The sequence below is a fragment of the Coregonus clupeaformis genome, unplaced genomic scaffold (genome assembly GCF_020615455.1).
Source record: "Coregonus clupeaformis isolate EN_2021a unplaced genomic scaffold, ASM2061545v1 scaf0258, whole genome shotgun sequence".
Classification (NCBI taxonomy): domain Eukaryota; kingdom Metazoa; phylum Chordata; class Actinopteri; order Salmoniformes; family Salmonidae; genus Coregonus; species Coregonus clupeaformis.
The window spans coordinates 230,185-254,052 of record NW_025533713.1 but is presented as its reverse complement, the minus strand read 5'-3'; the positions used below and the strand labels follow the sequence as shown (position 1 = coordinate 254,052).

At 44.0% G+C, this 23,868-nt stretch overlaps 1 protein-coding gene across 2 annotated transcripts in view; it reads left to right on the top strand.

Moving 5' to 3' along the window:
* The window catches only part of LOC121583628, a 63,281-nt gene extending 39,880 nt beyond the window's left edge, over positions 1-23,401 (top strand). The window contains exons 4-7 of one of the 2 annotated variants that reach the window (XM_041899782.2): positions 2,398-2,577; positions 7,251-7,445; positions 22,815-22,972; positions 23,179-23,401. In XM_041899782.2, the coding sequence (XP_041755716.1) occupies positions 2,398-2,577; positions 7,251-7,445; positions 22,815-22,972; positions 23,179-23,328 (683 nt within the window). In that variant the 3' untranslated portion in view covers positions 23,329-23,401. Of the gene's footprint in view, positions 1-2,397; positions 2,599-7,250; positions 7,446-22,814; positions 22,973-23,178 lie in introns of both variants that reach the window. The other variant, XM_045214450.1, reaches the window with a different exon arrangement.
* Positions 23,402-23,868: the final 467 nt, after the last annotated feature.

Below are 23,868 nucleotides of genomic sequence, written 5' to 3'. Positions count from 1 at the left end.
CAGACACACTATCCCAGCTCCAACATCCAGACACACTATATCCCAGCTCCATCTCCAACATCCAGACACACTATCCCAGCTCCATCTCCAACATCCAGACACACTATATCCCAGCTCCTTCTCCAACATCCAGACACACTATCCCAGCTCCTTCTCCAACATCCAGACACACTATCCCAGCTCCTTCTCCAACATCCAGACACACTATCCCAGCTCCTTCTCCAACATCCAGACACACTATCCCAGCTCCATCTCCAACATCCAGACACACTATCCCAGCTCCATCTCCAACATCCAGACACACTATATCCCAGCTCCATCTCCAACATCCAGACACACTATCCCAGCTCCTTCTCCAACATCCAGACACACTATATCCCAGCTCCATCTCCAACATCCAGACACCCTATCCCAGCTCCTTCTCCAACATCCAGACACACTATCCCAGCTCCATCTCCAACATCCAGACACACTATCCCAGCTCCATCTCCAACATCCAGACACACTGTCCCAGCTCCATCTCCAACATCCAGACACACTGTCCCAGCTCCATCTCCAACATCCAGACACACTATCCCAGCTCCTTCTCCAACATCCAGACACACTATATCCCAGCTCCATCTCCAACATCCAGACACACTATCCCAGCTCCTTCTCCAACATCCAGACACACTATCCCAGCTCCTTCTCCAACATCCAGACACACTATATCCCAGCTCCATCTCCAACATCCAGACACACTATATCCCAGCTCCTTCTCCAACATCCAGACACACTATATCCCAGCTCCATCTCCAACATCCAGACACACTATATCCCAGCTCCATCTCCAACATCCAGACACACTATCCCAGCTCCAACATCCAGACACACTATCCCAGCTCCAACATCCAGACACACTATCCCAGCTCCAACATCCAGACACACTATCCCAGCTCCATCTCCAACATCCAGACACACTATCCCAGCTCCATCTCCAACATCCAGACACACTATCCCAGCTCCAACATCCAGACACACTATCCCAGCTCCTTCTCCAACATCCAGACACACTATCCCAGCTCCATCTCCAACATCCAGACACACTATCCCAGCTCCATCTCCAACATCCAGACACACTATCCCAGCTCCAACATCCAGACACACTATATCCCAGCTCCTTCTCCAACATCCAGACACACTATATCCCAGCTCCATCTCCAACATCCAGACACACTATCCCAGCTCCATCTCCAACATCCAGACACACTATATCCCAGCTCCTTCTCCAACATCCAGACACACTATATCCCAGCTCCTTCTCCAACATCCAGACACACTATCCCAGCTCCATCTCCAACATCCAGACACACTATCCCAGCTCCTTCTCCAACATCCAGACACACTATCCCAGCTCCATCTCCAACATCCAGACACACTATCCCAGCTCCTTCTCCAACATCCAGACACACTATATCCCAGCTCCTTCTCCAACATCCAGACACACTATATCCCAGCTCCATCTCCAACATCCAGACACACTATCCCAGCTCCTTCTCCAACATCCAGACACACTATCCCAGCTCCTTCTCCAACATCCAGACACACTATCCCAGCTCCTTCTCCAACATCCAGACACACTATATCCCAGCTCCTTCTCCAACATCCAGACACACTATCCCAGCTCCATCTCCAACATCCAGACACACTATCCCAGCTCCATCTCCAACATCCAGACACACTATCCCAGCTCCTTCTCCAACATCCAGACACACTATCCCAGCTCCATCTCCAACATCCAGACACACTATCCCAGCTCCTTCTCCAACATCCAGACACACTATCCCAGCTCCATCTCCAACATCCAGACACACTATCCCAGCTCCATCTCCAACATCCAGACACACTATCCCAGCTCCATCTCCAACATCCAGACACACTATCCCAGCTCCATCTCCAACATCCAGACACACTATCCCAGCTCCATCTCCAACATCCAGACACACTATCCCAGCTCCTTCTCCAACATCCAGACACACTATCCCAGCTCCATCTCCAACATCCAGACACACTATCCCAGCTCCTTCTCCAACATCCAGACACACTATCCCAGCTCCTTCTCCAACATCCAGACACACTATCCCAGCTCCATCTCCAACATCCAGACACACTATCCCAGCTCCTTCTCCAACATCCAGACACACTATCCCAGCTCCATCTCCAACATCCAGACACACTATCCCAACTCCATCTCTTACTGTCAGTTTGTTTAGCTTTTTTTAATGCACTTTAAGATTATTTATGTAATAAAGTGCTATACAAGTTAAATTATATCAAGTTAAAATTATTATTATTATTATGTACATATTGAAAAGGTATATTGTTCCTGTCCCTAACCTTCCTGTGTTTTGTTACCAGTGGGCCCGGCGCTGTGTGAGATCGAGCGTCTGCGGGCATTGCTGAGTGTGGAGCGGAGCCGGAGTCATCAGATGGGAGAGACCATCTCTAGCCTGAAACAGGACAAGGAGCTGCTTCAACAGGAACTCACCAAGAAGGCTGAGCTCATCTGTGACTTCCTGCAAGACCAGCTACGACCAGGTACGCTCTTACTACGCCCAGGTAGGCACCTCTCATTCCGCCCAGGTACGCTATGAGCTCAACGGGATGTTATGTCATGGGATGTTAATATTGAGGGTTGTGTGTTCGGCGCTGACAGACAAGGTGGTGGAGTGGCCATTTTTGATAAATGATTTTTTTTATCTTTACTAAAATCAATTTCCCTTGCCAAAAAGTTTGAGCTACTGTCTGTCTATTTGTCTGGGTAAAAATGTATCCATAACTGTTATAGGGGTCTACCGTCCTCCTTCGGCTGTGCACTCGAGGAGTTAAACTAGTTTGTTGTCTTCTACTAAATCAGAAGTTATAATCCTGGGTGACCTAAATTATGATTGGGAAATGCAGGCTTCAGACAATCTAAAAGACGTGTAATGATCTAAGCCCACACGGCCCAACCCTAAAAATCCTTCAAAGTCGACTCTGATTGATCTTATTAACGAATACACCAGTGAAATACGTTTCCACTGGTGTCTTCACCCAAGTCATTAGTGACCGTTGCCCAGTTGTTTGTGTTAGACATGTGAGAATCCAAACATCTAAGCCTCGTGTCGTCACAAAGAGGAACTTTAAAAACTTCAGGTGAACAGGCTTTTTTACATGATTTTGTTTATTTAAATGATATTGATTGTATTTCAGCTATCCCTGAACCTGATTTAGCTTTTAGCCTTTTTGCAGATGTCTTCAATACTATTGTGGATAATCATGCTTCCTTCAAAACACTAAGGGTTAAAAGGTAGATCGAATGCCTGGTACATTCCGGAATTATCAGAAGTCATTCGTAACAGAGATGATGCTTGGAACACAGGCTTAAGCCCGGACTGGCTAGCTTTTAAGCAACTGAGGAATCATTGCGTAAGACAAATCAGAAAGGCTAAATCTGAATATTATGTAACCGGTCTTTCGGATTTTAATGGAAACCCGGATAAATTCTGGAAAACTGTCAAATCCCTGAAGGGTTCTACTTCATCCTCTCTGCCACAACAACTTAATTCAGACACTGGCCTCATTATGGAAAAAATTTAATAATTTAATCACCATTTTATTTCAGCGGGCTATCTCTTTAAAAAAATACTTCTAAGCCTATTCACAATGATACTGGGCTGGATGCTGGTAGGGGAACTTGCTGAATGATCTGAGAAATTATAGTTAAAGTTTTTATTTTAAGCTATTTACAGAAAAATACGTCCTGGATGTTTTGATAGCAATAGACAACAAGAAATCCCCAGGAGCCGACCAATTAGATCATGGTCTGCTTAAGTGTGCAGCGCCCATCATTGTTGGCTCAATAACCCACATTTTCTATTTAACATTATCAGGAAATATTTCAAAAGTATGGAAATCAGCTCTTGTGCTGCCACTCCATAAGGGGCGGGATAGTAGTGGTCTTGATAATTATCGCTCCATTTCAAAGCTTCCTTGTCTAGCTAAGATTCTAGAATCTTCGGTAAATGTACGGCTTTGCTCTTTTTAAATCTGAGAAATGTATTTTGAATGTAAACCAATCAGGGTTTAGGCCTGGGCATAGCACTATTTACAGCAACCACATTTAGTTGTTAATGATCTTATCAATGCTTCAGACACTAAAATGAAATGTGCTGCTTTGTTTGTGGACCTGTCAAAAGCTTTTGATACTGTTGATCATGCTATTTTATTGAATAAGTTGGCCTGGATAGGCCTGAGCTCTGACGCCTGTTCATGGTTTCATGATTATCTTAGTGACAGAACTCAGGCCATCGTGATTGACGGGGTTAAGTCTGAATTTCTTGAAGTACATAAAGGTGTACCACAGGGGTTGATTTTGGGACCTGTTCTCTTCACTACTAATATAAACAACATTGGTCAATCTGTTAAAAAATTATAAACTTAATCTATATGTGATGATACTATTATGTATGCTATTGTCCCGACTGTTGATCTGGCTGTGTCAAACCTACAGTCAGATTTTATAGCAATGCAGGAATCCCTTGATGATTTAAAACTTGTGCTTAATACGGGCAAAACTAAATACATGTTTTTAAACTCTCGTAGGCATGTTTCAGATTAACTTCATGTTCACTCATTGGATGGTTCTCCAATCAACCTGTTCCTGCATATAAATATTTAGGCATTTTGGATTTATATGGATTTGACGTTTAAAAACATATATGAGCTGGTTAAGAAGCTAAGATTTAAAGTACTTTTTCTTCAGAAACAGATTGTGCCTTTCTCTAAGCAGTAGGAAGCAGATTATTCAGTCAACCTGTTTATCTGTTCTTGATCATGGTGATATTATTTATCAAAGTCCAGCTGCTACTACTCATAACCCATTGGATGCCGTCTACCACAGTGCCCTTCGTTTTGTTACAGGTGACCGTTTTAATACTCATCACTGCATCCTGTATCAAAAGGTTGGCTGGACTTCACTAAAGACCCGTATATCTCTACATTACACCCTTTCTGTTTACAAGGCCCTACTTCATAAACGTCCGTCTTATCTAACTTTACTGTTGAAGTACAGACACCTGAGTTGCCTAACTCGTTCACAGGATTGGTTAACTCTTCAGGTTCCTAGGGTCTCCAGCGAGGAGGTAAATCTGCTTTTAGTTTTAATGCACCGTATTGCTGAAACAAAATTGAAAATACATTTCATCTTGATGTTCTGGTGCCGTTGGGGCAATTTAAAGTATTGATTGGGGACTTATTTGTGGGAAACAAGATTCTCTGGTCTGATGAAACCAAGATTGAACTCTTTGGCCTGAATGCCAAGCGTCACGTCTGGAGGAAACCTGGCACCATCCCTACGGTGAAGCATGGTGGTGGCAGCATCATGCTGTTGGGATGTTTTTCAGCGGCAGGGACTGGGAGACTAGTCAGGATCGAGGGAATGATGAAGAAAGCAAAGTACAGAGAGATCCTTGTTGAAAACCTGCTCAGGACTTCAGACTGGGTTGAAGGTTCACGTTCCATGGCATCCGCCAAACCCAGATTCATCCGTCGGACTGCCAGATGGTGAAGAAGCGTGATTCATCACTCCAGAGAATGCATTTCCACTGCTCCAGAGTCCAATGGCGGTGAGCTTTACACCTCTCCAGCCGACGCTTGGCATTGCGAATGGCGATCTTAGGCTTGTGTGCTGCTGCTCGGCCATGGACACCCCTTTCATGAAGCTCCTGACTAACATTTATTGTGCTGTCGTTGCTTCCAAAGGCAGTTTGGAACTCGGTAGTGAGTGTTGCAATTCACAATAACAGCACTTACAGTTTACCCGGGGCAGCTCTAGCAGGGCGGAAATTTGACAAACTGACTTGTTGGAAAGGTGGCATCCTATGACGGTGCCACGTAGAAAGTCACTGAGCTCTTCAGTACGGGCCATTCTACTGCCAATGTTTGTCTATGGAGATTGCATGGCTGTGTGCTCGATTTTATACACCTGTCAGCAACGGGTGTAGCTGAAATAGCCAAATCCACTACTTTGAAGGGGTGTCCACATACTTTTGTATATATAGTGTATTTATGTTCTATGATACAGGGCACATTTGAAAAAGAGACCTAGGTCTTCCCTGTTAAAATAAAGGTTAAATCAAATATATGCACACTGTTTACTTCATAGGACCTAGGAAACAGTCTTAAGATATACTGAACAGAAATATAAACGCAACAATGCAACAATTTCTAAGATTTTACTGAGTTACAGTTCGTATAAGGAAATCAGTCAATTGAAAAAAATTAATTATGCCCTAATCTATGTATTTCACATGACTGGGAATACAGATCTACATCTGTTGGTCACAGATACCTAAAATATGGGCCTCACAATGGGCCTCAGGATCTCGTCACGGTATCTCTGTGCATTCAAATTGCCATTGATAAAATTGAATTTTGTTCGTTGTCCGTAGCTTATGCCTGACCTTACCATAACCCCACCGTCACCATGGGGCACTCTGTTCACAAAGCTTACATCAGCAAACCGCTCGCCGACACGACGCCATACACATGGTCTGCGGTTGGAGGCCGGTTGGACGTATTGCCAAATTACCAAAAATGACGTTGAAGGTGGCTTATGGTGGAGAAATGAACATTAAATTCTCTGGCAACAGCTCTGGTGGACATTCCTGCAATCAGCAGGCCAATTGCACGCTCCCTCAAAACTTGAGACATCTGTGTCATTGTGTTGTGTGACAAAACTGCACATTTTAGAGTGGCCTTTTATTGTCCCCAGCACAAGGTGCACCTGTGTAATGATCATGCTGTTTAATCAGCTTCTTGATATGCCACCCCTGTCAGGTGGATGGATTATTAAGTAGAAATGCTCACTAACAGGGATGTAAACAAGAAATAAGCTTTTTGTGTGTCTGAAAAATGTCTGGGATCTTTTATTTCAGCTCATGAAACATGGGACCAACACTTTAGATGTTGCGTTTAATTATTTTTTACACTAAACAAAAATATAATCTCAAATCTGAGGCCTGGTCTGCAAACTGTACCTGATCATAATCAGGGTGGGGGGAGGCATGTGGAAAAAGAATGACAGACACTTGAGATAAAAAATAATAATTAGAAGTTGAGCCGGGACACTCCATTATAAACATATATTATTTATTACAAATCCAGAGTTAAATACATTGCGTGACGTTTGGGTCAGAGACCATCAGTTAATGTTTTTTTATTTTCCTCAGAGAAGAGGCGTGGTCATTCGTCCAGCCAGATGGAGCTGGGGACGGGTAGCTCCTCCCACATGGGAGTGGGGTTCCCTGACGAGGTTGTGGCGTTTGAGAACCCCGCCCTGTTCGACAGCTTTGAGGAGGTGGAGCTCCACAGGGTGATGAAGAGCTCCAAGAGGAGCAGAGAAGGAGAGAACACACGAGTCAGGAGTAAGTACTGTAGATACCCCTTAAACAGAGTCAGGAGTTCAGTACCTTAGATGGTCCTTAAACAGAGTCAGGAGTTCAGTACTGTAGATACCCCTTAAACAGAGTCAGGAGTAAGTACTGTAGATGGTCCTTAAACAGAGTCAGGAGTTCAGTACTGTAGATACCCATTAAACAGAGTCAGGAGTTCAGTACTGTAGATACCCCTTAAACAGAGTCAGGAGTTCAGTACTGTAGATGGTCCTTAAACAGAGTCAGGAGTTCAGTACTGTAGATGCCCCTTAAACAGAGTCAGGAGTAAGTACTGTAGATGCCCCTTAAACAGAGTCAGGAGTTCAGTACTGTAGATACCCCTTAAACAGAGTCAGGAGTACAGTACTGTAGATACCCCTTAAACAGAGTCAGGAGCTCAGTACTGTAGATACCCCTTAAACAGAGTCAGGAGTACAGTACTGTAGATACCCCTTAAACAGAGTCAGGAGTTCAGTACTGTAGATACCCCTTAAACAGAGTCAGGAGTTCAGTACTGTAGATACCCCTTAAACAGAGTCAGGAGTTCAGTACTGTAGATACCCCTTAAACAGAGTCAGGAGTTCAGTACTGTAGATACCCCTTAAACAGAGTCAGGAGTTCAGTACTGTAGATACCCCTTAAACAGAGTCAGGAGTTCAGTACTGTAGATACCCCTTAAACAGAGTCAGGAGTTCAGTACTGTAGATACCACTTAAACAGAGTCAGGAGTTCAGTACTGTAGATACCCCTTAAACAGAGTCAGGAGTTCAGTACTGTAGATACCCCTTAAACAGAGTCAGGAGTAAGTACTGTAGATGGTCCTTAAACAGAGTCAGGAGTTCAGTACTGTAGATACCCCTTAAACAGAGTCAGGAGTTCAGTACTGTAGATACCCCTTAAACAGAGTCAGGAGTTCAGTACTGTAGATGGTCCTTAAACAGAGTCAGGAGTTCAGTACTGTAGATGCCCCTTAAACAGAGTCAGGAGTAAGTACTGTAGATACCCCTTAAACAGAGTCAGGAGTTCAGTACTGTAGATACCCCTTAAACAGAGTCAGGAGTACAGTACTGTAGATACCCCTTAAACAGAGCCAGGAGTTCAGTACTGTAGATACCCCTTAAACAGAGTCAGGAGTACAGTACTGTAGATACCCCTTAAACAGAGTCAGGAGTTCAGTACTGTAGATACCCCTTAAACAGAGTCAGGAGTTCAGTACTGTAGATACCCCTTAAACAGAGTCAGGAGTTCAGTACTGTAGATACCCCTTAAACAGAGTCAGGAGTTCAGTACTGTAGATACCCCTTAAACAGAGTCAGGAGTTCAGTACTGTAGATACCCCTTAAACAGAGTCAGGAGTTCAGTACTGTAGATACCCCTTAAACAGAGTCAGGAGTACAGTACTGTAGATACCCCTTAAACAGAGTCAGGAGTACAGTACTGTAGATGGTCCTTAAACAGAGTCAGGAGTTCAGTACTGTTGATACCCCTTAAACAGAGTCAGGAGTTCAGTACTGTAGATACTCCTTAAACAGAGTCAGGAGTACAGTACTGTAGATGGTCCTTAAACAGAGTCAGGAGTTCAGTACTGTAGATACCCCTTAAACAGAGTCAGGAGTTCAGTACTGTAGATACCCCTTACACAGAGTCAGGAGTACAGTACTGTAGATACCCCTTACACAGAGTCAGGAGTTCAGTACTGTAGATGGTCCTTAAACAGAGTCAGGAGTTCAGTACTGTAGATACCCCTTAAACAGAGTCAGGAGTACAGTACTGTAGATACCCCTTAAACAGAGTCAGGAGTACAGTACTGTAGATACCCCTTAAACAGAGTCAGGAGTTCAGTACTGTAGACGGTCCTTAAACAGAGTCAGGAGTTCAGTACTGTAGATGTTCCTTAAACAGAGTCAGGAGTTCAGTACTGTAGATGTTCCTTAAACAGAGTCAGGAGTACAGTACTGTAGATGGTCCTTAAACAGAGTCAGGAGTACAGTACTGTAGATACCCCTTAAACAGAGTCAGGAGTTCAGTACTGTAGACGGTCCTTAAACAGAGTCAGGAGTTCAGTACTGTAGACGGTCCTTAAACAGAGTCAGGAGTACAGTACTGTAGATGGTCCTTAAACAGAGTCAGGAGTACAGTACTGTAGATACCCCTTAAACAGAGTCAGGAGTTCAGTACTGTAGACGGTCCTTAAACAGAGTCAGGAGTTCAGTACTGTAGACGGTCCTTAAACAGAGTCAGGAGTACAGTACTGTAGATGGTCCTTAAACAGAGTCAGGAGTTCAGTACTGTAGATACCCCTTAAACAGAGTCAGGAGTACAGTACTGTAGATACCCCTTAAACAGAGTCAGGAGTTCAGTACTGTAGACGGTCCTTAAACAGAGTCAGGAGTTCAGTACTGTAGATGTTCCTTAAACAGAGTCAGGAGTTCAGTACTGTAGATGGTCCTTAAACAGAGTCAGGAGTACAGTACTGTAGATGGTCCTTAAACAGAGTCAGGAGTACAGTACTGTAGATACCCCTTAAACAGAGTCAGGAGTTCAGTACTGTAGATGGTCCTTAAACAGAGTCAGGAGTACAGTACTGTAGAGCGTCCTTAAACAGAGTCAGGAGTTCAGTACTGTAGATACCCCTTAAACAGAGTCAGGAGTTCAGTACTGTAGATACCCCTTAAACAGAGTCAGGAGTTCAGTACTGTAGATACCCCTTAAACAGAGTCAGGAGTACAGTACTGTAGATACCCCTTAAACAGAGTCAGGAGTTCAGTACTGTAGATGGTCCTTAAACAGAGTCAGGAGTTCAGTACTGTAGATACCCCTTAAACAGAGTCAGGAGTTCAGTACTGTAGATGGTCCTTAAACAGAGTCAGGAGTTCAGTACTGTAGATGGTCCTTAAACAGAGTCAGGAGTTCAGTACTGTAGATGGTCCTTAAACAGAGTCAGGAGTTCAGTACTGTAGACGGTCCTTAAACAGAGTCAGGAGTACAGTACTGTAGATGGTCCTTAAACAGAGTCAGGAGTTCAGTACTGTAGATACCCCTTAAACAGAGTCAGGAGTACAGTACTGTAGATACCCCTTAAACAGAGTCAGGAGTTCAGTACTGTAGACGGTCCTTAAACAGAGTCAGGAGTTCAGTACTGTAGATGGTCCTTAAACAGAGTCAGGAGTACAGTACTGTAGATGGTCCTTAAACAGAGTCAGGAGTTCAGTACTGTAGATACCCCTTAAACAGAGTCAGGAGTTCAGTACTGTAGATACCCCTTAAACAGAGTCAGGAGTTCAGTACTGTAGATGGTCCTTAAACAGAGTCAGGAGTACAGTACTGTAGATACCCCTTAAACAGAGTCAGGAGTTCAGTACTGTAGACGGTCCTTAAACAGAGTCAGGAGTTCAGTACTGTAGACGGTCCTTAAACAGAGTCAGGAGTACAGTACTGTAGACGGTCCTTAAACAGAGTCAGGAGTACAGTACTGTAGATGGTCCTTAAACAGAGTCAGGAGTACAGTACTGTAGATACCCCTTAAACAGAGTCAGGAGTTCAGTACTGTAGACGGTCCTTAAACAGAGTCAGGAGTTCAGTACTGTAGACGGTCCTTAAACAGAGTCAGGAGTACAGTACTGTAGATGGTCCTTAAACAGAGTCAGGAGTTCAGTACTGTAGATACCCCTTAAACAGAGTCAGGAGTACAGTACTGTAGATACCCCTTAAACAGAGTCAGGAGTTCAGTACTGTAGACGGTCCTTAAACAGAGTCAGGAGTTCAGTACTGTAGATGTTCCTTAAACAGAGTCAGGAGTTCAGTACTGTAGATACCCCTTAAACAGAGTCAGGAGTTCAGTACTGTAGATACCCCTTAAACAGAGTCAGGAGTTCAGTACTGTAGATACCCCTTAAACAGAGTCAGGAGTTCAGTACTGTAGATGGTCCTTAAACAGAGTCAGGAGTTCAGTACTGTAGATGGTCCTTAAACAGAGTCAGGAGTTCAGTACTGTAGATGGTCCTTAAACAGAGTCAGGAGTTCAGTACTGTAGACGGTCCTTAAACAGAGTCAGGAGTACAGTACTGTAGATGGTCCTTAAACAGAGTCAGGAGTTCAGTACTGTAGATACCCCTTAAACAGAGTCAGGAGTACAGTACTGTAGATACCCCTTAAACAGAGTCAGGAGTTCAGTACTGTAGATACCCCTTAAACAGAGTCAGGAGTTCAGTACTGTAGATACCCCTTAAACAGAGTCAGGAGTACAGTACTGTAGATACCCCTTAAACAGAGTCAGGAGTACAGTACTGTAGATGGTCCTTAAACAGAGTCAGGAGTTCAGTACTGTAGATACTCCTTAAACAGAGTCAGGAGTACAGTACTGTAGATGGTCCTTAAACAGAGTCAGGAGTTCAGTACTGTAGATACCCCTTAAACAGAGTCAGGAGTTCAGTACTGTAGATACCCCTTAAACAGAGTCAGGAGTTCAGTACTGTAGATACCCCTTAAACAGAGTCAGGAGTTCAGTACTGTAGATACCCCTTAAACAGAGTCAGGAGTTCAGTACTGTAGATGGTCCTTAAACAGAGTCAGGAGTTCAGTACTGTAGACGGTCCTTAAACAGAGTCAGGAGTACAGTACTGTAGACGGTCCTTAAACAGAGTCAGGAGTTCAGTACTGTAGATACCCCTTAAACAGAGTCAGGAGTTCAGTACTGTAGATGGTCCTTAAACAGAGTCAGGAGTTCAGTACTGTAGATACCCCTTAAACAGAGTCAGGAGTACAGTACTGTAGATACCCCTTAAACAGAGTCAGGAGTTCAGTACTGTAGATACCCCCTTAAACAGAGTCAGGAGTTCAGTACTGTAGATACCCCCTTAAACAGAGTCAGGAGTTCAGTACTGTAGACGGTCCTTAAACAGAGTCAGGAGTACATGTACTGTAGACGGTCCTTAAACAGAGTCAGGAGTACAGTACTGTAGATGGTCCTTAAACAGAGTCAGGAGTACAGTACTGTAGATACCCCTTAAACAGAGTCAGGAGTTCAGTACTGTAGACGGTCCTTAAACAGAGTCAGGAGTACAGTACTGTAGATGGTCCTTAAACAGAGTCAGGAGTTCAGTACTGTAGATACCCCTTAAACAGAGTCAGGAGTTCAGTACTGTAGACGGTCCTTAAACAGAGTCAGGAGTTCAGTACTGTAGATGGTCCTTAAACAGAGTCAGGAGTACAGTACTGTAGATGCTCCTTAAACAGAGTCAGGAGTTCAGTACTGTAGACGGTCCTTAAACAGAGTCAGGAGTACAGTACTGTAGACGGTCCTTAAACAGAGTCAGGAGTTCAGTACTGTAGACGGTCCTTAAACAGAGTCAGGAGTACAGTACTGTAGATGTTCCTTAAACAGAGTCAGGAGTTCAGTACTGTAGATGGTCCTTAAACAGAGTCAGGAGTACAGTACTGTAGATACCCCTTAAACAGAGTCAGGAGTTCAGTACCTTAGATGGTCCTTAAACAGAGTCAGGAGTTCAGTACTGTAGATACCCCTTAAACAGAGTCAGGAGTACAGTACTGTAGATACCCCTTAAACAGAGTCAGGAGTTCAGTACTGTAGATACCCCTTAAACAGAGTCAGGAGTTCAGTACTGTAGATACCCCTTAAACAGAGTCAGGAGTACAGTACTGTAGATACCCCCTTAAACAGAGTCAGAGTACAGTACTGTAGATGGTCCTTAAACAGAGTCAGGAGTTCAGTACTGTAGATACCCCTTAAACAGAGTCAGGAGTTCAGTACTGTAGATACTCCTTAAACAGAGTCAGGAGTACAGTACTGTAGATGGTCCTTAAACAGAGTCAGGAGTTCAGTACTGTAGATACCCCTTAAACAGAGTCAGGAGTTCAGTACTGTAGATACCCCTTAAACAGAGTCAGGAGTTCAGTACTGTAGATACCCTTAAACAGAGTCAGGAGTACAGTACTGTAGATACCCCTTAAACAGAGTCAGGAGTTCAGTACTGTAGATGGTCCTTAAACAGAGTCAGGAGTTCAGTACTGTAGACGGTCCTTAAACAGAGTCAGGAGTACAGTACTGTAGACGGTCCTTAAACAGAGTCAGGAGTTCAGTACTGTAGATACCCCTTAAACAGAGTCAGGAGTTCAGTACTGTAGATGGTCCTTAAACAGAGTCAGGAGTTCAGTACTGTAGATACCCCTTAAACAGAGTCAGGAGTACAGTACTGTAGATACGGCCTTAAACAGAGTCAGGAGTACAGTACTGTAGATACCCCTTAAACAGAGTCAGGAGTTCAGTACTGTAGATACCCCTTAAACAGAGTCAGGAGTTCAGTACTGTAGATGGTCCTTAAACAGAGTCAGGAGTACATGACTGTAGATGGTCCTTAAACAGAGTCAGGAGTACAGTACTGTAGATGGTCCTTAAACAGAGTCAGGAGTACAGTACTGTAGATACCCCTTAAACAGAGTCAGGAGTTCAGTACTGTAGACGGTCCTTAAACAGAGTCAGGAGTACAGTACTGTAGATGGTCCTTAAACAGAGTCAGGAGTTCAGTACTGTAGATACCCCTTAAACAGAGTCAGGAGTTCAGTACTGTAGACGGTCCTTAAACAGAGTCAGGAGTTCAGTACTGTAGATGGTCCTTAAACAGAGTCAGGAGTACAGTACTGTAGATACCCCTTAAACAGAGTCAGGAGTTCAGTACTGTAGACGGTCCTTAAACAGAGTCAGGAGTACAGTACTGTAGACGGTCCTTAAACAGAGTCAGGAGTTCAGTACTGTAGACGGTCCTTAAACAGAGTCAGGAGTACAGTACTGTAGATGGTCCTTAAACAGAGTCAGGAGTACAGTACTGTAGATACCCCTTAAACAGAGTCAGGAGTTCAGTACTGTAGATGGTCCTTAAACAGAGTCAGGAGTTCAGTACTGTAGATACCCCTTAAACAGAGTCAGGAGTTCAGTACTGTAGATACCCCTTAAACAGAGTCAGGAGTTCAGTACTGTAGATGGTCCTTAAACAGAGTCAGGAGTTCAGTACTGTAGATACCCCTTAAACAGAGTCAGGAGTTCAGTACTGTAGATGGTCCTTAAACAGAGTCAGGAGTTCAGTACCTTAGATGGTCCTTAAACAGAGTCAGGAGTTCAGTACTGTAGATACCCCTTAAACAGAGTCAGGAGTACAGTACTGTAGATACCCCTTAAACAGAGTCAGGAGTTCAGTACTGTAGATACCCCTTAAACAGAGTCAGGAGTTCAGTACTGTAGATACCCCTTAAACAGAGTCAGGAGTTCAGTACTGTAGATACCCCTTAAACAGAGTCAGGAGTTCAGTACTGTAGATGGTCCTTAAACAGAGTCAGGAGTTCAGTACTGTAGATACCCCTTAAACAGAGTCAGGAGTTCAGTACTGTAGATACTCCTTAAACAGAGTCAGGAGTACAGTACTGTAGATGGTCCTTAAACAGAGTCAGGAGTTCAGTACTGTAGATACCCCTTAAACAGTCAGGAGTTCAGTACTGTAGATACCCCTTAAACAGAGTCAGGAGTTCAGTACTGTAGATACCCCTTAAACAGAGTCAGGAGTTCAGTACTGTAGATACCCCTTAAACAGAGTCAGGAGTTCAGTACTGTAGATGGTCCTTAAACAGAGTCAGGAGTTCAGTACTGTAGACGGTCCTTAAACAGAGTCAGGAGTACAGTACTGTAGACGGTCCTTAAACAGAGTCAGGAGTTCAGTACTGTAGATACCCCTTAAACAGAGTCAGGAGTTCAGTACTGTAGATGGTCCTTAAACAGAGTCAGGAGTTCAGTACTGTAGATACCCCTTAAACAGAGTCAGGAGTACAGTACTGTAGATACCCCTTAAACAGAGTCAGGAGTACAGTACTGTAGATACCCCTTAAACAGAGTCAGGAGTTCAGTACTGTAGATACCCCTTAAACAGAGTCAGGAGTTCAGTACTGTAGATGGTCCTTAAACAGAGTCAGGAGTACATTACTGTAGATGGTCCTTAAACAGAGTCAGGAGTACAGTACTGTAGATGGTCCTTAAACAGAGTCAGGAGTACAGTACTGTAGATACCCCTTAAACAGAGTCAGGAGTTCAGTACTGTAGACGGTCCTTAAACAGAGTCAGGAGTACAGTACTGTAGATGGTCCTTAAACAGAGTCAGGAGTTCAGTACTGTAGATACCCCTTAAACAGAGTCAGGAGTTCAGTACTGTAGACGGTCCTTAAACAGAGTCAGGAGTTCAGTACTGTAGATGGTCCTTAAACAGAGTCAGGAGTACAGTACTGTAGATACCCCCTTAAACAGAGTCAGGAGTTCAGTACTGTAGACGGTCCTTAAACAGAGTCAGGAGTACAGTACTGTAGACGGTCCTTAAACAGAGTCAGGAGTTCAGTACTGTAGACGGTCCTTAAACAGAGTCAGGAGTACAGTACTGTAGATGGTCCTTAAACAGAGTCAGGAGTACAGTACTGTAGATACCCCTTAAACAGAGTCAGGAGTTCAGTACTGTAGATGGTCCTTAAACAGAGTCAGGAGTTCAGTACTGTAGATACCCCTTAAACAGAGTCAGGAGTTCAGTACTGTAGATACCCCTTAAACAGAGTCAGGAGTTCAGTACTGTAGATGGTCCTTAAACAGAGTCAGGAGTTCAGTACTGTAGATACCCCTTAAACAGAGTCAGGAGTTCAGTACTGTAGATGGTCCTTAAACAGAGTCAGGAGTTCAGTACTGTAGATACCCCTTAAACAGAGTCAGGAGTTCAGTACTGTAGATGGTCCTTAAACAGAGTCAGGAGTACAGTACTGTAGACGGTCCTTAAACAGAGTCAGGAGTACAGTACTGTAGATACCCCTTAAACAGAGTCAGGAGTTCAGTACTGTAGACGGTCCTTAAACAGAGTCAGGAGTTCAGTACTGTAGACGGTCCTTAAACAGAGTCAGGAGTACAGTACTGTAGATGGTCCTTAAACAGAGTCAGGAGTACAGTACTGTAGATACCCCTTAAACAGAGTCAGGAGTTCAGTACTGTAGATGGTCCTTAAACAGAGTCAGGAGTTCAGTACTGTAGATACCCCTTAAACAGAGTCAGGAGTTCAGTACTGTAGATACCCCTTAAACAGAGTCAGGAGTTCAGTACTGTAGATACCCCTTAAACAGAGTCAGGAGTTCAGTACTGTAGATGGTCCTTAAACAGAGTCAGGAGTTCAGTACTGTAGATACCCCTTAAACAGAGTCAGGAGTTCAGTACTGTAGATGGTCCTTAAACAGAGTCAGGAGTTCAGTACTGTAGATGGTCCTTAAACAGAGTCAGGAGTACAGTACTGTAGAGGTCCTTAAACAGAGTCAGGAGTACAGTACTGTAGATACCCCTTAAACAGAGTCAGGAGTACAGTACTGTAGATACCCCTTAAACAGAGTCAGGAGTTCAGTACTGTAGACGGTCCTTAAACAGAGTCAGGAGTACAGTACTGTAGACGGTCCTTAAACAGAGTCAGGAGTACAGTACTGTAGATACCCCTTAAACAGAGTCAGGAGTTCAGTACTGTAGATACCCCTTAAACAGAGTCAGGAGTTCAGTACTGTAGATACCCCTTAAACAGAGTCAGGAGTTCAGTACTGTAGATGGTCCTTAAACAGAGTCAGGAGTATAGTACTGTAGACGGTCCTTAAACAGAGTCAGGAGTACAGTACTGTAGATACCCCTTAAACAGAGTCAGGAGTTCAGTACTGTAGATGGTCCTTAAACAGAGTCAGGAGTTCAGTACTGTAGATACCCCTTAAACAGAGTCAGGAGTACAGTACTGTAGATGGTCCTTAAACAGAGTCAGGAGTTCAGTACTTTAGATGGTCCTTAAACAGAGTCAGGAGTTCAGTACTGTAGATGGTCCTTAAACAGAGTCAGGAGTTCAGTACTGTAGATACCCCTTAAACAGAGTCAGGAGTTCAGTACTGTAGATACCCCTTAAACAGAGTCAGGAGTTCAGTACTGTAGATGGTCCTTAAACAGAGTCAGGAGTTCAGTACTGTAGATACCCCTTAAACAGAGTCAGGAGTACAGTACTGTAGACGGTCCTTAAACAGAGTCAGGAGTTCAGTACTGTAGACGGTCCTTAAACAGAGTCAGGAGTACAGTACTGTAGATACCCCTTAAACAGAGTCAGGAGTTCAGTACTGTAGATGGTCCTTAAACAGAGTCAGGAGTACAGTACTGTAGATACCCCTTAAACAGAGTCAGGAGTTCAGTACTGTAGATGGTCCTTAAACAGAGTCAGGAGTTCAGTACTTTAGATGGTCCTTAAACAGAGTCAGGAGTTCAGTACTGTAGATGGTCCTTAAACAGAGTCAGGAGTTCAGTACTGTAGATGGTCCTTAAACAGAGTCAGGAGTTCAGTACTGTAGATACCCCTTAAACAGAGTCAGGAGTACAGTACTGTAGATACCCCTTAAACAGAGTCAGGAGTTCAGTACTGTAGATGGTCCTTAAACAGAGTCAGGAGTTCAGTACTTTAGATGGTCCTTAAACAGAGTCAGGAGTTCAGTACTGTAGACGGTCCTTAAACAGAGTCAGGAGTACAGTACTGTAGATGGTCCTTAAACAGAGTCAGGAGTTCAGTACTGTAGATACCCCTTAAACAGAGTCAGGAGTTCAGTACTGTAGACGGTCCTTAAACAGAGTCAGGAGTTCAGTACTGTAGATGGTCCTTAAACAGAGTCAGGAGTACAGTACTGTAGATACCCCTTAAACAGAGTCAGGAGTTCAGTACTGTAGACGGTCCTTAAACAGAGTCAGGAGTACAGTACTGTAGACGGTCCTTAAACAGAGTCAGGAGTTCAGTACTGTAGACGGTCCTTAAACAGAGTCAGGAGTACAGTACTGTAGATGTTCCTTAAACAGAGTCAGGAGTTCAGTACTGTAGATGGTCCTTAAACAGAGTCAGGAGTTCAGTACTGTAGATACCCCTTAAACAGAGTCAGGAGTACAGTACTGTAGATACCCCTTAAACAGAGTCAGGAGTACAGTACTGTAGATGGTCCTTAAACAGAGTCAGGAGTTCAGTACTGTAGATACCCCTTAAACAGAGTCAGGAGTTCAGTACTGTAGATACTCCTTAAACAGAGTCAGGAGTACAGTACTGTAGATGGTCCTTAAACAGAGTCAGGAGTTCAGTACTGTAGATACCCCTTAAACAGAGTCAGGAGTTCAGTACTGTAGATACCCCTTAAACAGAGTCAGGAGTTCAGTACTGTAGATACCCCTTAAACAGAGTCAGGAGTACAGTACTGTAGATACCCCTTAAACAGAGTCAGGAGTTCAGTACTGTAGATGGTCCTTAAACAGAGTCAGGAGTTCAGTACTGTAGACGGTCCTTAAACAGAGTCAGGAGTACAGTACTGTAGACGGTCCTTAAACAGAGTCAGGAGTTCAGTACTGTAGATACCCCTTAAACAGAGTCAGGAGTTCAGTACTGTAGATGGTCCTTAAACAGAGTCAGGAGTTCAGTACTGTAGATACCCCTTAAACAGAGTCAGGAGTACAGTACTGTAGATAGTCCTTAAACAGAGTCAGGAGTACAGTACTGTAGATACCCCTTAAACAGAGTCAGGAGTTCAGTACTGTAGATACCCCTTAAACAGAGTCAGGAGTTCAGTACTGTAGATGGTCCTTAAACAGAGTCAGGAGTACATGACTGTAGACGGTCCTTAAACAGAGTCAGGAGTACAGTACTGTAGATGGTCCTTAAACAGAGTCAGGAGTACAGTACTGTAGATACCCCTTAAACAGAGTCAGGAGTTCAGTACTGTAGACGGTCCTTAAACAGAGTCAGGAGTACAGTACTGTAGATGGTCCTTAAACAGAGTCAGGAGTTCAGTACTGTAGATACCCCTTAAACAGAGTCAGGAGTTCAGTACTGTAGACGGTCCTTAAACAGAGTCAGGAGTTCAGTACTGTAGATGGTCCTTAAACAGAGTCAGGAGTACAGTACTGTAGATACCCCTTAAACAGAGTCAGGAGTACAGTACTGTAGACGGTCCTTAAACAGAGTCAGGAGTTCAGTACTGTAGACGGTCCTTAAACAGAGTCAGGAGTACAGTACTGTAGATGGTCCTTAAACAGAGTCAGGAGTACAGTACTGTAGATACCCCTTAAACAGAGTCAGGAGTTCAGTACTGTAGATGGTCCTTAAACAGAGTCAGGAGTTCAGTACTGTAGATACCCCTTAAACAGAGTCAGGAGTTCAGTACTGTAGATACCGTCCTTAAACAGAGTCAGGAGTTCAGTACTGTAGATGGTCCTTAAACAGAGTCAGGAGTTCAGTACTGTAGATACCCCCTTAAACAGAGTCAGGAGTTCAGTACTGTAGATGGTCCTTAAACAGAGTCAGGAGTACAGTACTGTAGATACCCCTTAAACAGAGTCAGGAGTTCAGTACTGTAGACGGTCCTTAAACAGAGTCAGGAGTACAGTACTGTAGATGGTCCTTAAACAGAGTCAGGAGTTCAGTACTGTAGACGGTCCTTAAACAGAGTCAGGAGTTCAGTACTGTAGATGGTCCTTAAACAGAGTCAGGAGTTCAGTACTGTAGATACCCCTTAAACAGAGTCAGGAGTTCAGTACTGTAGATGGTCCTTAAACAGAGTCAGGAGTTCAGTACTGTAGATACCCCTTAAACAGAGTCAGGAGTTCAGTACTGTAGATACCCCTTAAACAGAGTCAGGAGTTCAGTACTGTAGATGGTCCTTAAACAGAGTCAGGAGTACAGTACTGTAGATGGTCCTTAAACAGAGTCAGGAGTACAGTACTGTAGATGGTCCTTAAACAGAGTCAGGAGTACAGTACTGTAGATACCCCTTAAACAGAGTCAGGAGTTCAGTACTGTAGATGGTCCTTAAACAGAGTCAGGAGTTCAGTACTGTAGATACCCCTTAAACAGAGTCAGGAGTTCAGTACTGTAGATACCCCTTAAACAGAGTCAGGAGTTCAGTACTGTAGATACCCCTTAAACAGAGTCAGGAGTTCAGTACTGTAGATACCCCTTAAACAGAGTCAGGAGTTCAGTACTGTAGATGGTCCTTAAACAGAGTCAGGAGTTCAGTACTGTAGATACCCCTTAAACAGAGTCAGGAGTTCAGTACTGTAGATGGTCCTTAAACAGAGTCAGGAGTTCAGTACTGTAGATGGTCCTTAAACAGAGTCAGGAGTACAGTACTGTAGACGGTCCTTAAACAGAGTCAGGAGTACAGTACTGTAGATACCCCTTAAACAGAGTCAGGAGTACAGTACTGTAGATACCCCTTAAACAGAGTCAGGAGTTCAGTACTGTAGACGGTCCTTAAACAGAGTCAGGAGTACAGTACTGTAGACGGTCCTTAAACAGAGTCAGGAGTACAGTACTGTAGATACCCCTTAAACAGAGTCAGGAGTTCAGTACTGTAGATACCCCTTAAACAGAGTCAGGAGTTCAGTACTGTAGATACCCCTTAAACAGAGTCAGGAGTTCAGTACTGTAGATGGTCCTTAAACAGAGTCAGGAGTATAGTACTGTAGACGGTCCTTAAACAGAGTCAGGAGTACAGTACTGTAGATACCCCTTAAACAGAGTCAGGAGTTCAGTACTGTAGATGGTCCTTAAACAGAGTCAGGAGTTCAGTACTGTAGATACCCCTTAAACAGAGTCAGGAGTTCAGTACTGTAGATGGTCCTTAAACAGAGTCAGGAGTTCAGTACTGTAGATACCCCTTAAACAGAGTCAGGAGTACAGTACTGTAGACGGTCCTTAAACAGAGTCAGGAGTTCAGTACTGTAGATGGTCCTTAAACAGAGTCAGGAGTACAGTACTGTAGATACCCCTTAAACAGAGTCAGGAGTTCAGTACTGTAGATGGTCCTTAAACAGAGTCAGGAGTTCAGTACTTTAGATGGTCCTTAAACAGAGTCAGGAGTTCAGTACTGTAGATGGTCCTTAAACAGAGTCAGGAGTTCAGTACTGTAGATGGTCCTTAAACAGAGTCAGGAGTTCAGTACTGTAGATACCCCTTAAACAGAGTCAGGAGTACAGTACTGTAGATACCCCTTAAACAGAGTCAGGAGTTCAGTACTGTAGATGGTCCTTAAACAGAGTCAGGAGTTCAGTACTTTAGATGGTCCTTAAACAGAGTCAGGAGTTCAGTACTGTAGATGGTCCTTAAACAGAGTCAGGAGTTCAGTACTGTAGATGGTCCTTAAACAGAGTCAGGAGTTCAGTACTGTAGATACCCCTTAAACAGAGTCAGGAGTTCAGTACTGTAGATGGTCCTTAAACAGAGTCAGGAGTTCAGTACTGTAGATACCCCTTAAACAGAGTCAGGAGTACAGTACTGTAGACGGTCCTTAAACAGAGTCAGGAGTTCAGTACTGTAGACGGTCCTTAAACAGAGTCAGGAGTACAGTACTGTAGATACCCCTTAAACAGAGTCAGGAGTTCAGTACTGTAGATGGTCCTTAAACAGAGTCAGGAGTACAGTACTGTAGATACCCCTTAAACAGAGTCAGGAGTTCAGTACTGTAGATACCCCTTAAACAGAGTCAGGAGTTCAGTACTTTAGATGGTCCTTAAACAGAGTCAGGAGTTCAGTACTGTAGATGGTCCTTAAACAGAGTCAGGAGTTCAGTACTGTAGATGGTCCTTAAACAGAGTCAGGAGTTCAGTACTGTAGATACCCCTTAAACAGAGTCAGGAGTACAGTACTGTAGATACCCCTTAAACAGAGTCAGGAGTTCAGTACTGTAGATGGTCCTTAAACAGAGTCAGGAGTTCAGTACTTTAGATGGTCCTTAAACAGAGTCAGGAGTTCAGTACTGTAGATGGTCCTTAAACAGAGCCAGGAGTTCAGTACTGTAGATGGTCCTTAAACAGAGTCAGGAGTTCAGTACTGTAGATACCCCTTAAACAGAGTCAGGAGTTCAGTACTGTAGATACCCCTTAAACAGAGTCAGGAGTTCAGTACTGTAGATGGTCCTTAAACAGAGTCAGGAGTTCAGTACTGTAGATACCCCTTAAACAGAGTCAGGAGTTCAGTACTGTAGATACCCCTTAAACAGAGTCAGGAGTTCAGTGCTGTAGATGGTCCTTAAACAGAGTCAGGAGTACGTACTGTACCCAATACCATAGAGTTGGATAGAGGGCACACTTGGACCAAAGTCTGGAGATGGCCCTCAACGGCGCTGCCCATGCTGTCACAGAAGTGGCCGTTGCAAAGATGGGGGATGAGCTCTCCAGCCCTCACAGTGAAACGTGTCAAATAAAGAGTTGAGCAATCAGCATTTAAACAAAAATGCATTCGTTTTACAATGAAGTAACCGTGTCCTCCTGTCTCTCCTCAGTGAAGAACGTAGTTGGCGTCATCGCCAGGTACATGGCGGCCCTGCAGGAGTTCAGGCGCAGTGTCTCCATGAAGGTGGCGTTCGACCGGGTGGGCGTTGACCGTAACACCATCTCGCGGACGGCCGCCATCGCCGAGCTGAGCCTGGCCGCTCCAGAGGTGTGTAATTCCTTTTTACCGTCCGCTATCCGATATTTTAATCAGGAATGTTTTTCAATGGAGTCTTCCAATTGAGCTTGCTTTTTAGTCTGGGGACTAGGTTTTATAATTTGAGTATTTCATTGTATTTATTGGTGTTGTATGTATTAGCTGGTGCAAACAAATTTCCCCTTTTGGGGGATTAATAAAGTACTAATTTATCTTAGGTGTTCCACGCTCTGCCGCCGTGGGACGAGAAGGAGGAGACGCTGGCTCACTATTCCCACCGCTGCCGGCAGGCCATGGACGACACCATCAGAGCCAAGATCAAAACCATGAAAACCAAGGGAGACCTGCTGCCTATAGTCAGCAAATAATCCCAGAGACGGAAGGTGTGATGTGGATTTTTACATTCATGTTTTTTTTTTTTTTTTTTTTTTTAGATAGATAGATAGATACATCGCTGTTGCTGGGCAAGAACTGAATCGGTTCCGCTCACTGGGTTTGTGTGTGTGTTAAATGGGCATCTAACCTGTGTTCGGGTCAGATTCTACAGTTGTCTTATCTTATCAGTGACTGAAACCAGACTGTGACCCTGTGGCTCTCCTTGGGCGTCTTCTTGATTAATTACAGCATGACGGGAGGGGAGAGAGGGGTTGGGCTTGGGTATGTTTGGGAGATTGATTGTGGACAATCAATCTCCAGGTCAAGCCAGGGTGAGCCGGGGTTGAACAGAGTTCAAACTGAACATGATTTTGCTTGACAAGGTTTGATTGGTCGCACCACCGTTGTTTCCAAACTGAATACATAGAGGAGAAGTCCGATTTCGGCACTATCATAAACTAAGGAAGTGGGCGGAGCGGTCAAGAGGTGGAAACTGGAGACAGTGGTGGTGGAACCAAAGAGGGAGGGGTTAA